The sequence below is a fragment of the Suillus bovinus genome (genome assembly GCF_016758785.1).
Source record: "Suillus bovinus strain UH-Sbo-P2 chromosome Unknown EDB93scaffold_21, whole genome shotgun sequence".
In the NCBI taxonomy this organism is placed as follows: Eukaryota; Fungi; Basidiomycota; class Agaricomycetes; order Boletales; family Suillaceae; genus Suillus; species Suillus bovinus.
The window spans coordinates 328,456-342,018 of NW_024542077.1; the positions used below are offsets into that span (position 1 = coordinate 328,456).

General features: G+C 44.0%; 4 protein-coding genes across 4 annotated transcripts; all 4 read right to left on the reverse strand.

Annotated features, from left to right (window-relative positions):
* Nucleotides 1-2,054: 2,054 nt before the first annotated feature.
* On the reverse strand, nt 2,055-2,555 carry EDB93DRAFT_1249586 (uncharacterized protein; the record flags this gene model as incomplete). Its single annotated transcript, XM_041452885.1, has 1 exon — nt 2,055-2,555. One exon carries the CDS (start codon nt 2,553-2,555, stop codon nt 2,055-2,057), a length of 501 nt encoding a protein of 166 aa, XP_041308622.1.
* Nucleotides 2,556-3,681: 1,126 nt separating this feature from the next.
* Nucleotides 3,682-4,615, reverse strand: EDB93DRAFT_1103306 (uncharacterized protein; the record flags this gene model as incomplete). The annotated part of the gene is made up of 4 exons (XM_041447295.1): nt 3,682-4,130; nt 4,179-4,243; nt 4,266-4,333; nt 4,559-4,615. 4 exons carry the CDS (start codon nt 4,613-4,615, stop codon nt 3,682-3,684), a joined length of 639 nt encoding a protein of 212 aa, XP_041308623.1.
* Nucleotides 4,616-6,083: 1,468 nt separating this feature from the next.
* On the reverse strand, nt 6,084-7,155 carry EDB93DRAFT_1103307 (uncharacterized protein; the record flags this gene model as incomplete). Its single annotated transcript, XM_041447296.1, has 5 exons — nt 6,084-6,197; nt 6,259-6,577; nt 6,663-6,823; nt 6,908-7,090; nt 7,120-7,155. The coding sequence occupies 5 exons, from the start codon at nt 7,153-7,155 to the stop codon at nt 6,084-6,086; spliced, it is 813 nt and encodes a 270-aa protein (XP_041308624.1).
* Nucleotides 7,156-9,288: 2,133 nt separating this feature from the next.
* On the reverse strand, nt 9,289-10,933 carry EDB93DRAFT_1083723 (uncharacterized protein; the record flags this gene model as incomplete). The annotated part of the gene is made up of 3 exons (XM_041445782.1): nt 9,289-9,707; nt 9,760-9,992; nt 10,728-10,933. 3 exons carry the CDS (start codon nt 10,931-10,933, stop codon nt 9,289-9,291), a joined length of 858 nt encoding a protein of 285 aa, XP_041308625.1.
* Between the last annotated feature and the right edge of the window lie 2,630 nt (nt 10,934-13,563).

Sequence of the window (13,563 nt, forward strand, 5' to 3'; positions counted from 1 at the left end):
TTTCCTCACTGAAAACCTCAAATATTCACAGGACTCAAGATTTTTGTGGAAATGTATCACTTTGCATTGTCATCTCACCATTCATCCAAATTTCTTGATTTGCTCAAGTCAAAATTTCAAGTCAAAATCTTTTATTTACCAATTGCATTTTGATTAAAATATTGCCTCAGGCAAAACTCTGAAACCGCTGGTGTGTTAGCAGTTCAAACGATTCAAACTCTCGAAGAGTTCTGATGTTAGGGTTAGGGTTAGCTTAAAACTCTGCTTAAAATTTGCTTAGATCAGATCAGTTGGATCATGATAATGAGTGACAGCTACTATGCCTCACCAATCTCAACATCAACAACTGCTTGATCAAATAGATACTGCTACTATAGATGTAGCCAGAGCCTGGGCTGATCATGTCATGGCAGATGGTGAAGTCTCTGAGTCTGATTCTTCTATCTCTGAGGACTCTGTCATTAGGACCCCATCTCCAGTCTCCCCCATGTCACCCTACATGTCTGACTCTTCAGACAGTGGCTCTGATAATTCCAACATGTTAGGTTCTATCACAATTCATGAGAATTTCCTCCATATTAATGGATCCCTTGCTGCTCTTTGGAAGGAGGTGGAGGAAACACGTGTTCTCAACCATCTAGATGAGCCCCCTATGCGAGCACCTCAGATCCAACTCCTTGATCATTTCGCCATTCACCACCCTCATTTATTCCAGAAGAAACTATGTGTTTCTCCTGAGATTTTCGATGCTATCCTCAATCAGATCAGTAATCACCCTGTTTTCCACAACCAATCCAACAATACCCAACTTCCAGTTGCAGTGCAGCTTGCTATCTTTCTTAATCCAGTCAGCCACTATGGCAATGTCATTTCTCCCAAGGATGTCTGCCAGTGGGCAGGGGTATTTGTTGGGTCAGTCACCAACTGTACTAATCGTGTTATGGCTGTCTTGCTGGCAGAACATGATAATTTCATCTTCTTCCCTGCTCTCGACTCTATTGAAGTTGCTTGTGCCCAAGCCTATGCTCTCAAAATATCAGACTGCCCAGAGTGGCAGAATGATATCCTGGCTGTTGGTGAATGATTTTTCAATCTTTTTCAAAGGCTAAGTATTTTTGAAGATACCTTTTATAGTAGGAAGTCTCAATTTTCTCTCAACTGCCAGGCATGTTTTATTTTTTATTTTTTATTTATTTGATGCTGATTTTTCTGATTTTTAGGCAGTCATCATGCCCCATAATCTTGCTATAGTCGATTATTCTCTTGGTCACACTGGTAGTGCCCATGATGCATATGTGTTTCACTCTACCCATGTCTATCAAAATCACCAAACACTTCTGGGTAATGACCATTGGATTTGGGCTGATAGCACTTATTCATTAGAGTCATGGTGTATTCCCCCATTCAAGAAGCCTATTGGGGGAGCCTTGACCCTTGAGCAAAAGGCATTCAATAATGTCCTTTCCAAGGTGTGTCTTATTTTATTTTCCTGATTTTTCCTGGTATGTATTCATATTTCTTTTAGATTCACATGCAGGTAGAGTGTGCATTTGCTGCTCTTAAGGGCCGTTTCCAGTGTCTCTGAGAGCTCTGACTTCCACTGCAGAATGAAGACCAACTCAAGTATCATTCCTATTGGATCATGTGCTGCCTGATTTTGCACAACATGATCATTAGGTTTGAGGATCAATGTGGTATATCTGGTGGTCCAGATGGTACTGAGAATTGGGCCTTGAGGAGTGAGGGCTCAGATCTTATGCCACCTCCACAGCCAGAAGATTCTGACATTGATGAGGTGGGAGATACCTCATTTGAAGGGACCACTGGTCAGCAAGTTCGTGCAAAGTTAATGGAGTGCTTATCGAGGTAGAAACTTACATGGCCTTCAAGAAGTAGGAAGGGGACAGCAAACAAATGTATTCATAGGATGGAAAACAAATGATAGGCAATGTACAACATAAAATGAAACATGTAAGCAAGTATAAGTGTCCAAGGTACAGCAACAACAACAACAAGACTATAGGACCAGCCCTAACCTAAGACTACTCCAAACCCTAAGCCGGACTTGAGCAAGACGGTAAGCTCTCCTTCAATTTGAGAAGCTCAATTTTGAGCTCAAGCATAGCCCTCTTCTCAAGATGAGCCTTGGCTTGGGCTTCGAAGAGCTGAATCTCCAGGGACTTTGATTCTTGAACACGTTGATGGATGATAGCAGCCTTGTTGCATTTGAGCTTGGCTTGCTTGCGTTGGAAGTCAATCTTGACTTTCTGGGGGTGGGAATTTACTTTGGTGATCTTGTATTCAGAGTGCACCACCTTCACTGAGTAAACATAATTGATGCCCTTGCTAAGAGAATCAACTTGGCCGCGCACGTCTTCGATGTTGGATTGGACTTCACCTGAAAGGCTCAATTTTGGCTTGTGTGACCTGCTTGTTCTGCGTGCAGATGGCATTGACTGATGCGAGGATAATATTGTGCATGCTGATGATGATGCTGCCGATGATGATGTGATGGATTGGGGTGATGGGGGTGTGCGAATGTCGTGATCGCCCATTGCGCGGCCCACATGGGACCTGAAGGTGTTACGACTTGGATAGTATCTGTTGGCAACGCTCAAACAGAGCATGTGTCGTCAACGGTCGAGGACGTCCTTGGGCTAGCCCAAGGTTAGGGGTCTTACTTGGCGAGGCTTCGGCAAGTAAGATTTGACGCCTATGTCCAAATCGGGTAGCTTATGTCAAGCGGGTGCTAGACGATAAGCGATATCTGCCAAGGCTTACGACACCCGAAGGTTAATCGTAAGATCTTCGTTAATAGAAGGACAGAAGTCCAACTAATTAACAGGGGCTTTGCTCGTCGACGAAGTCGATGAGTAAAGATCGAGACTAGAGACTTATCCATGATGAGCAGATAAGAAAGTAGAATATAGACAGCTGGCTAGGCTGAAGGAATCACTCTTGTTAGGAGTAGGAGGTCAAGAACCAAGTAGATTCAAGTTAAGGAATAGGGTACATGGTAGTGAGTTTATATAGAGGAGAGGATGCATATTAGTGGATGATAACTCGTACTACCAGAAAGGGAACTGGTCAAAGGGTAATACTGGAAAGGGAAGGCACGTTTGAGGTGAGTCATAGGCGAACTGGAATGTGCAAGCAAGAAACAAGTCAAAGATAGAAACAGGAAGTGAAATGCACAGGGGCACAACCGTGCAACTGCGGATCTAAATATAAGTACACATGTGCGACTGCACACCAAGTCATAGATCAGGAAATGGAATAGGGTAAAGGGGATGCAGCGTGCATCATATCATAGGTTACTGTCCAGATGGTAAGGGCAAAGGGGACTGTCCACAGGATCAGTCAGGGGGTGGAATGGAGCATGGGTATGCTTCGTCAGAGAAAGGATCTGGCCAGATGTACTGGCTCTGCTGGAGCGACAGGTAGAGAGCGAATGGAAATGTGAGGATGACAAGGATAACAAGAGCAAGGTTGGGGTAAGAGTGTGATGCAAGGGCGGAGACGAGGAGGATGAGGAGAAAAATGGTAGGGGCCCAAGTGTCTAGATGTTCTTGTAACAGAAGGTCCCACAAGAGGTGGGTGGCGGTGTAGGTGGCGGTGAGGGTGATGAGAAGGGGCGCTTGCTGGCAACACAATCCTGGGGGCCAGTCTGCTCCTGGTCCCTCATCTCAAAGTCCCCTTGCTGCGCCTCCAGGTTTTCAAAAAGTGGTCGTCCTCCAATGTATAATAGTCAATGAGAGGGTTGAGGTGGGGGGCAGTGGGGGGAGCATCCATGACAGGAGCATTGATGGCAGGAGCAGGGGGAGTATTGACAGCAGGGGTAGGAGGAGCATTGGTGGCAGGGGCAGGGGGAGCATTGATGGTGGGGGCAGGAGGAATATTGATGGTGGGGGCAGGGGGAGAAAGGCCATCATCAGTGGTCTCTATCGCTTCATTGTCAAGATCAGGAGGGACCTCCTTTTCTTTTCCCTTGTGCTTTGACATGAGCACAATCATGTCACCTGCATGATTCACCCTTGGAGTGGATGAAAATGTCTTGGGGGCATATGCAGGGTTGTGCCCCCAAATGTCGTCAAGAGCGCTGTACCACGGGAACTCTAGGATCACTTGTTCTAGGCATGTTTTAGATAGATTCACAAAATAAAAATTGAAAAACATACCAAGTAGATTATTGCTGGCATTAGGTTGAGACAGGTCAATGCCTGCACCAGTCTGCGAGAAGCAACTGTGATGTGATCACAGCTGACCATGTGTACTTTGTTTTCTTGGTATCACGGCACAGCATGAAGTGGACTTTTATGGAAACAAGCATCGGCTACAGAAGACAACAATGAAATCCATTTGACAAATTGGGAATGCATGATTCAATGAGCTCGTCAATGAGACCCCAAAATCCCATGATTTGTACATTACAGCATTTGTTCTGAACCCTGGTATGTTTCTCACAATTATCTTGTCCTTGTCAAATCTAACAAACAACAGTATACTGCAATGCCCCCATATACAAGGCAGCCAATCCCCTCGCAGGGCCAACTCTCACCATCACAAAATCAGCTGCAGGTGTTGTCACTTGTGCTACAAAACCTCCCCAGGACATGGTGATATGTGCCGCACTGGCCCTGCAGGGTATTCTAAAATGTGAGTATGGTGATGCATATGATACTGGAAAATATCACAATCCAGCTACTGAGATGGAACAACACAACCCAGCACTCATTAGATTTAGCCCTGCAGAAGCATTGGCTGCTTTTTGAATCCAATTCAGGGCTTATATCAATAGCAAGGACCCATTGAAGATGAGGAATCTAAACTGTGTGGTAAGTTGGTGCTAAGCTAAGCAAACACAGCTAGTCCTGGGTGTGAGTGAAATTGTCGACCCAAGGGCAGCTAACTGGTAAAGGGAAACCTCTCTTTGTAAAAAGAGGGACACCAAACAACTAATAAGGTACTAGGACTAAGTAATGCGCGAAGCATGAGGCTGTTACGACTTGGATGGTATCTGTTGGCGATGCTCAAACAGAGCGTGTGTCGTCAATGGTCGAGGACGTCCTTGGGCTAGCCCAAGGTTAGGGGTCTTACTTGGCGAGGCTTCGGCAAGTAAGATTTGATGCCTATGTCCAAATCGGGTAGCTTACGTCAAGTGGGTGTGAGACGATGAGCTGTATCTGCCAAGGCTTATGACACCCAAAGGTTAATCGTAAGATCATCGTTAATTAGAAGGACAGAAGTCCGACTAGTTAACAGGGGCTTTGCTCGTCGACGAAGTCGATGAGTAAAGATCGAGACTAAGGACTTATCCGCGAAGAGCAGATAAGAAGATAGAATATAGACTGCTGGCTAGGCAGAAAGGATCACTCTGGTGAGAGTAGGAGGTCAAGAACCAAGTAGATTCAAGTTAGGGAATATAGTACATGGTAGCGAGTTTATATAGAGGACAGGAGACGTATTAGTGGGTGATAACTCGTACTACCAAGAGAAGCAACCGGTAAAGGGTTGAATGTTGTAATTCATTCCTTGAAATGCAATGTCAAAGATGGCCTGGAGCACTGGAAGTAAATTTTCAGCCTCAATAGACCAAAAATTTGGCTGGGCGCCTGCCCAAAGAAAAACTATTGAGATAAAACTCCTGCGCCATGCACTGTCCTCCAGTATAAATGATGGAAGATCTGTGTTTTGCCACCAACTTTCAGTTTTGAGCTTTGTCGCCATGTCAGCAGACATTAAGCTGGGTTCAGAGATAGTTGGAAGGACTGGTTCCAATTTCGGTTTCTTGTGTGGGTTCAGTTTCTTAGTGCCAGTAACTGTCATAGTAGTCTAGAGTATATATTAGCATCATAAAGATATATTAAAAAACACTTACCTTTGTGGTAGTGTGTGTTTGCTCAGGGACATTTGTGATTGAGGAAGATTCTCATCAACTGTTATGTTCTTGTAACATCAACTAACATAGTGTCAGTAACGAATTCCTCCTCCTTGTTGTCATTATCTTGATCATTGTCTTCGGAGAAGCCTATCAATCCGGCTTCCTCAATTGTTCTTTTTGTGGATAAGACTGTGTGAGGATGCTAGGCCTGCTCCAGAGCAAATCTTGCTATGTCAGCTTGTTGACTAAACAGCAGTAGGTTAAATGGCATGGATATGGGAACATCAGATAATCTGTCACCTGAACCCTCAGCGATCTATATGATAGACTAAGATAAACTGATGTGAGTATGCATCAAACAAAGACAAGTGACTTACCTTCATTCCCACCTTCCCTTTTACATTAATAGATGGCTGCTCTTTGAAATCTTCATCGTCCCCATCTCTATCTTCTTCATTGCCTCTGTCCTCACCATTGTCTGATACAGAATCATCTGACAAATCTGTCAAGGAAAGGAGTGGATTCTTTGCAAGTGAGACCATGGTTGCCGCAGTCTGACTTGTCTTCAGGGTTGTCGCTGATACAACAGAGCCATCTTTGGTTTTAGGTCTCGTAATAGGGGACACTTTTGACTTGGTTTCAGGTTCCATGTGAGTGCACCAGTTGTTGACCTTTCCTGTCAAACCGAATTTCTTACTACTAAGTGCCCAAGTCAAGGTCATAAAGTGCAGCGTGGATTCAGTGAGCATTAACATGATGGTGAGAGGATAAATTCACTAACAGTAAAGGATTTCCTTTCTTGTCAGTACCAGTCCCTTTGCCTCGCTGATCACTGCCAAGGGTTGTTGCACCAATTGCCACATGCACCTTCTTGATCTTATTCAGCTTTGCAACCTCATTCCTAACCGCTTCAGCATCTTCTTCACCCACATCACCAGCATCCTAGCCCTTCATGCCACCTTGACTCTGAGCCGGTGCTGGAGGTACAGGCAGACTCCCAGAGGTAAGTTCACTAGCTGCACCTACCCTATCTATCTTTTTCTTGACTGGCCTAGCACAAGACTTTATTGGCTTCACTTTTGCAGTCACCTGAATGCCCTGCTCCGCCTCCATGGCAGCCTCAATGCTTGCAATATGATCAATTCCACACTGCAAATTGACTTCCTGTGCAGCCTGCATGTCCTTGGCATGCTGTTTGTCCTCCTTGATCTGGGCTTGGGTATGTTGTTTTTGTTTACCTTCAAGAAGCACCAGCCCAGGGTGTTGTGTGACATTTTGGCATGTGTATGGCAAGGAGAGAGAGGAGGTGCCATGGTGGATATGAATGCAGGCAAGGACAAAAGAGGAATGCAGCAAAATGGCAGTGATAAAAGGCAAGTCAAAGTTAGTTCAATGCATAAAATTTCCTAAATGCAAACAAACAGCCCTTCAGTAGCACTCAATACTGATTTTCTAAGTCCGCCTATACTTGCTACAGGTATGTGTACTCACCTCCAATACAGGCTATTCAACTTAAGCTATCAAACAGTTCCTGCACTTAGTCTTCAGTCCAGTCAATTAAATTCTTCTATACATCACTCAAGGCAAGGGTGTACCATCCCTTCCTCCTGCATTTGGTCTCAGTAAGTCCATCAAATTCTTCCACACATTACACTCAAATGTCTACTCAAGGAAAGAGCATACTACCCTCTCTCTGTTCTCAACCTCCTCCAGTCAGTCAACCAAATTCTTCCACTCATCACTCAAGGCAAGGGCATACCTAGTACCCATCACTTGTAGAGTTTAAAAGTCCAGTTGCAAAACCACAAAAAGACCGCAGTTGGACCGGGACCAGACTTTTTTTGAACCTGACTGCAGTTGTGGTCTTGTCACCAACAAAACTTCAAGGGTTGTGGTTGCCTCATTATACCAAAGAAAAAAAGACTGATGAAGGTGAATCAACTCAGCTGTTGGTCAAATTGTAAGTCAAGGGGAAGGACACAAGAAGCTGATATAATGATCTATTGCAATGCCTAGTCTGCTATGCTTGCAGGGACAAGCACATTTGATCCAAGGAGAAGCAAGAAAGACAAATCCACATTCATGCAGTGGCTATGTGAGGCAAGCGATGGGCGAGCAAAGCACAGGAAACTCGTGCACAATTAGCATGAGAGTGCAGTATAGGTACAACAATTCTGCTGGGCTCTGCAGAATATTTTTGGGTCTTGCTCTGCCTGCTACTGCTTGAGATAAGCATGTTCGACCCTAAAGGGTTTCTGGACTAGGTCTGAACTCATGGAGAGTATTCAGTAGAATTCTTGATGAGGTTTGGAGTACAAGTGTCAGAGTACTAGATCAAGGGGGACATGATTAGGTAAGCAGTAAAAATGCGAACCTAAGGTGAAGGAATGACTATCTGAAAGGTGTATCAAAATTGGCCCTTTTGAGCCCAGTGCGGTGACTATCGTTACAGTGGGAATGCAAAATGCAAAATAGCAAAAATGCGAAAATGCGAAATGTAATGAGCAATAGACAAGGGCTCAATGAATAACTACTAGAAGGACTGCTGATAGATTCTGACTCTAGCTATAGACATGATGGGGGAACTCCACTAGGGTAAAGTGTGGTGTAGTAAAGGGTGAAAAATGTGGTCCTATATATGTATCTCGCTAAGTGAGCCAAGTAGGAGATAATGTATGCAATAAGGTATGTAAATTAGGGTTCATGCTCTAATATAGTGCCATTTTGATAAAAATGCAGAAATACGTACCAGTGAGACTTGCTGGATAGTGGATGGATGCTCCTGGATGATAGGGCGATGAAAGTGCAGGAAAGTGAGCAATGCGAGGGCATTGCGAGGTGTGGGAAAGTCGTGTGAGGGTCGCACAATGCGGGAAAGTGTTGCCTGATATGGAAATAGCTTGGAAAAGGTCAGGGAATGATGCTGCAAGTTGGTGCTGCAAACCTGGGTGGTATGAACTGAAGTATAACACATTGCAAGCCTGTAATTACGTGAATCTCTACACCGACTTTGAACCGACTGCAACCGGTCTTTTTCAAACTGGTTGCCTATAGGTAGGGCACACTTGTATATACACTGTATAGCTAAACATGACATAAAACTCAGTCTATGACTACATCAACCTCATTGCAATCATCTTTGGACATCACAGTATTGAGTTGAAGCAATTCAACATACTCATCAAGTAAAACTTTGTCAGTGACAGCTGAATTTGTAGCAATGCGATCAATGACTGGACTTTGCCATCAAAATTTAAGGATTTGGAGTTGTTCAAACTGCTCGGCACCTAGTTGGAAGCACCTGTCAGTCGCAGTCTGCCTGCCACCTGAGAATATGTGTTCACAAGGCACCAAAGATGCAGGCAAGGATAGGGTAGATAGTGGCATTCTTCTGAATTAAATTATTGTTATGTTAGTATGATGTACGACAGATTGTAATCAATACATACCAACCACCACTCGATGATATTTGTATTCTTTGAGACATTGTCAGGCATGTCAGTAAGATAACGCCAAAGTTCAGCATACCAGTCTGAATGATATTGGTGACTGGCCTTCTCTACCAGCTCACGACAATGACAGTCATATTCTGATTTAATGCTAGCAGTGTCACAAGAGATGCCACCAGTGGAAGAACCCAGAGATGCTGATGGAGTTATTGGTTTAGCACAATTGGAATATTCTTGCATGGCTGCCTCAATGACTTGTAGGGCCTCATCATACCAATCAATAGTGTTTGGATTTCTGGCAGCATGCTCCTTTGCCTGCTCTTCTGGCCCACCCCACTGCATCTTGATGTATATCAGTTTGTAATAAGGGTGGAGAACTAAATACAGTGTCAGCAATACTATGTAGATATGCAAGTAAAAATCATTTACCAAGGGAAAGAACATACACAGGCTTGTCATCAAACTTCCAGTAGTATTTTCTGATCATGTTGAGGCCAGCCTGGATGGCATCCTTGTAGATCTCATACTTTGGTAAATTGAGTTTCATCTCCCATGTGGTCTGGAGTTCCTCAATTGCTGGAATGGCATTGTAGAGATTCGCATAATTACAGGTCTGCAACGTGTTATACTTTAGTGCATACCACCCAAGTTTGCAGCACCAACTTGCAGCATCATTCCCTAGCCTTTTCCCAGCTATTTCCATATCGGGCAACACTTTTCCGTGTGCATGACCCTTGCGCATCACTCGCTTTCCCGCACTTTCATCACCCTACCATCCAGGAGCATCCATCCACTGTCCAGCAAGTCTCCCTGGTATGTATTTTTGCTTTTATTCAATATGGCACCATATTAGAGCATGGACCCTGACTTACATACCTTATGAAATACATTATCTCACACTCGGCTCACTTAGCGAGACACATATATAGGTCTGCATTTTTCACATTTTATCACATTACACCACTCCTTAGCTTAGTGGAGTTCCCCCATGATGTCCATAGCTAGATTCAGAATTTATTAGCAGTCTTTTGTTTTCATTGAGCCCTCGTCTATTGCTCATTGCATTTTCGCTATTTCGCATTTCACATTCCCATGCCTCACACACATGTTGCTCGCTTTGCACAGCCGCTGCACAACTGTGGATTTGTCTTCTTTGCTTCCCCTTGGATCAAATGTGCTTGTCCCTGTAAGCATAGCAGACTAGGCATTGCACTGATCACCATATCAGCTTCTTGTGTCCCTCCCCTTGATTTATCATTTGACCAACAGCTGAGTTGATTCACCTTCAGCATGCCACAGTGTTGGCTGTGTTTCAGATGAAAAATATAGTTGAATGTTATCAGTGTCCTATAAAACAATAGTCAGTATATGAGAGAAATAAGAAAATGTTGACTTACAGCAATGATTTCACGTGCTCCCAATCCGCATTCTTGAATGTAGATGCTGTCCATGGGATGTTCTTGACCAGTTTCTTGTTGCACTGAATGACTGTGACTGGCCCAAAGAGCTCATCTGCTGTGCTGATGAATATGTTGATGACCTGTGTGATGTAATTTGGTAAGTGTTGACAATGAATAGTGTAAACATACCTGTCATAGTGCATATGCACACCCAAGCATTCCATCTGCAGTGCCCCACCTGACATTGCTGTGTAATGGAATCTTGAGGTATTCTCCAGGCTGCAGTTCTTTTGAAGTGTCTCGAAATAGTCTATCCGCTGTAAAGAGTAGATCTGGGCTGGGCTCCACTGAATGTGAGTCCCTAGTCCTGAGAGATGCGAGTATGCTTCGTCCCAAGAGACAACCTAAGAACTACCTTGATAATGCAAGGGAAGTCTTATACAGTTAGAGAGTAGACAAGATATTGGAAGAAAACCTCTTTAATGCTCATCCGTAGTTCCGAGACTACTTCCGAAGTACCGAGAAACTTGTCTGATGCGACCGAAGGTCGTCCCAGGCTGCGAAAGTGTTGTCCGAAGTAGCGCGATGCCTTCCGAGGCTTGCGAAAGCTGTCCGAAGGTCTATATATGTCGGTGTGTCAATGTGTCGGTATGTCGGTGTGTTGAATAACAGTATAAGACTTTGCGCAATGTCCGAAGTCCAGAACAATGCTAATCTATCGGGGCTCGAGAATAAACGAAGTGTGAATTTGGCAGCGGTTTAGCCAGACAATCATTCCAAATGAACTAGGATCAATTGCGCAGTTTACGATTATACCAAGGTGACTCTACTAATTGCTACTCAAAGTATGGGAAGTGAAGTGCCCTATCAGTAGCCAGCGAGCGAGATTATATCCTATTTCTGTGAGAGGCCGGAATCCGTAGGCGAAACTAGTAGCGAGATAAGCAAGTCCTAACCTATGTAATAAGCCATGAGGCGTGCAAGAATACAAGTATACATGTAATAAGCCGCAATGTGTGCTGCTTATATGTATTCCGAGGCTCCCGACAGGATGCCGATGGGATTGTTATCTGTGTAGCACTAAGACGTAGTCAACATATAGTTAGAATAAAGGAAAACGCACCAGCGAAGTCAAAAGGACGAGGATAGGACATGGTATGGTAACTTGCGAGGTTCGGACGGGTCTCGGAACACGAGAACTGCCTGCGGAAGGTTTGGACAAGTGCGCGCAGCCTTCAGAAGGTCAAGGGAGGTCGGGGAATGGTATGAACGTAGGTATTGGATTGCCTGGTTTCGAGCCCAGCGCCGTGGCCATCGTTACACCGCTGTCCAGAACACTGAATCTGCATAGTATATTAGTAGAATGAATGGACATAGAAAAACCAAACTAACCTTGATAGCAATGGTGCGCACTGTGGCAACTACATCTAATGAGTTGCCAAGGACACAATTGTTGCAATCATTGGGGTCAAATTCCCATATTGCCATGCTGGTTTCAACATTAGCAATTCACATGATTACTGACATGATAGCAACAATGCTGAGGTTAATGACATGTGCAAGACAAGGGAGACAATGTTGGAGTGTGTTGAATGAATATATCCATTGGCGATGGAAGATGCTCTCAATCTTTGCACATGCTGTGTCATTATTGGAAGTATTGTCTGCAGTGACACAAAAAAGCTGCAGAGTGGTTGAGTTGACATATATATGCACGAGTTAGAACTTGCATACCTTCAATAACTGACCGGACACAATCCCTGCACATTTGCACAGCCCAACAAAGTAATGTCCTAAATTTTCTCCACTGTAAGCACCTGACATTCCTTTGAATGCAACCACCTGTGACCACAGTGTCCATGTACCAGTCTTCATATCAGCATGTATCCAGTGTGCAGTGAGACCAAAAAAGGCAGCCTTGGTCTGATTAACAGACCAGAGGTCTGTTGTTGTGGAGATGCGACCACTATTTGAAGACTATGAGGCGAATAGATTTAGTTAGTGTAGCTTGTTAAAATAAACATGACTTACTTGAATTTCAAACTTGATCTGCTTGAAGAAATCAAGGAAGGAGTTATGAATGAACACTGTAATATCATGTGTTGAGGGAATATCGGCCTTGGTTGCAGAAGGACACATTGCAACAAGACAGTTTCTAAATGTGGCTTTGTTTACTACAGCCAGCGACTTTGCAACTTTGGAATCAGCGCCATCTAGTTATCAATCACCAATCATCAACACTCACCTGGTCATCACAGACAACAAACTCTGCAACTGTACAGAGAACATCATTCCTTGAGAAATTGGGCAAATCTGCTTTCTTCTGGAACATCTTCATGAGGCGCTTCTGACTGCTTGTCTTCACCTGTTCCTATTCTTGCACCAATGAACGTGGAACTGCGTAATGGTGCTCACACAGTCCCATCTCCACACATTTCTTCTGGTACACCTCATAATGACTGGGAATATGTTGACAGCAGCTCAAATTGCTCCCAACATGAAAAGTCTTTTGTTTTCCATATGCAGCAACAAATTTTGGATTCACTCTTGATCATTGTATCTGATGTAAGTATTTAAAAAGATTCTTGAATGCTATCACTTACTTGCATATATTGCACCAGCACCCTCTCTTCTGCTCTACCCCACCATCTGATTTGATGAACACCATGTACACTTAGTTGTCACCTTCTTTTTTGAGGTATGGTGCATCTCTTTGACAATACTATCATCTGACTCAGATGGTGATTCTTCCTCACTACTAGGTGCCTTCTTTCACTTTCCCACATGCTTTGGGGATGCCTTGGACTTTGGTGGGCGAGACTGTGTGTTGTTA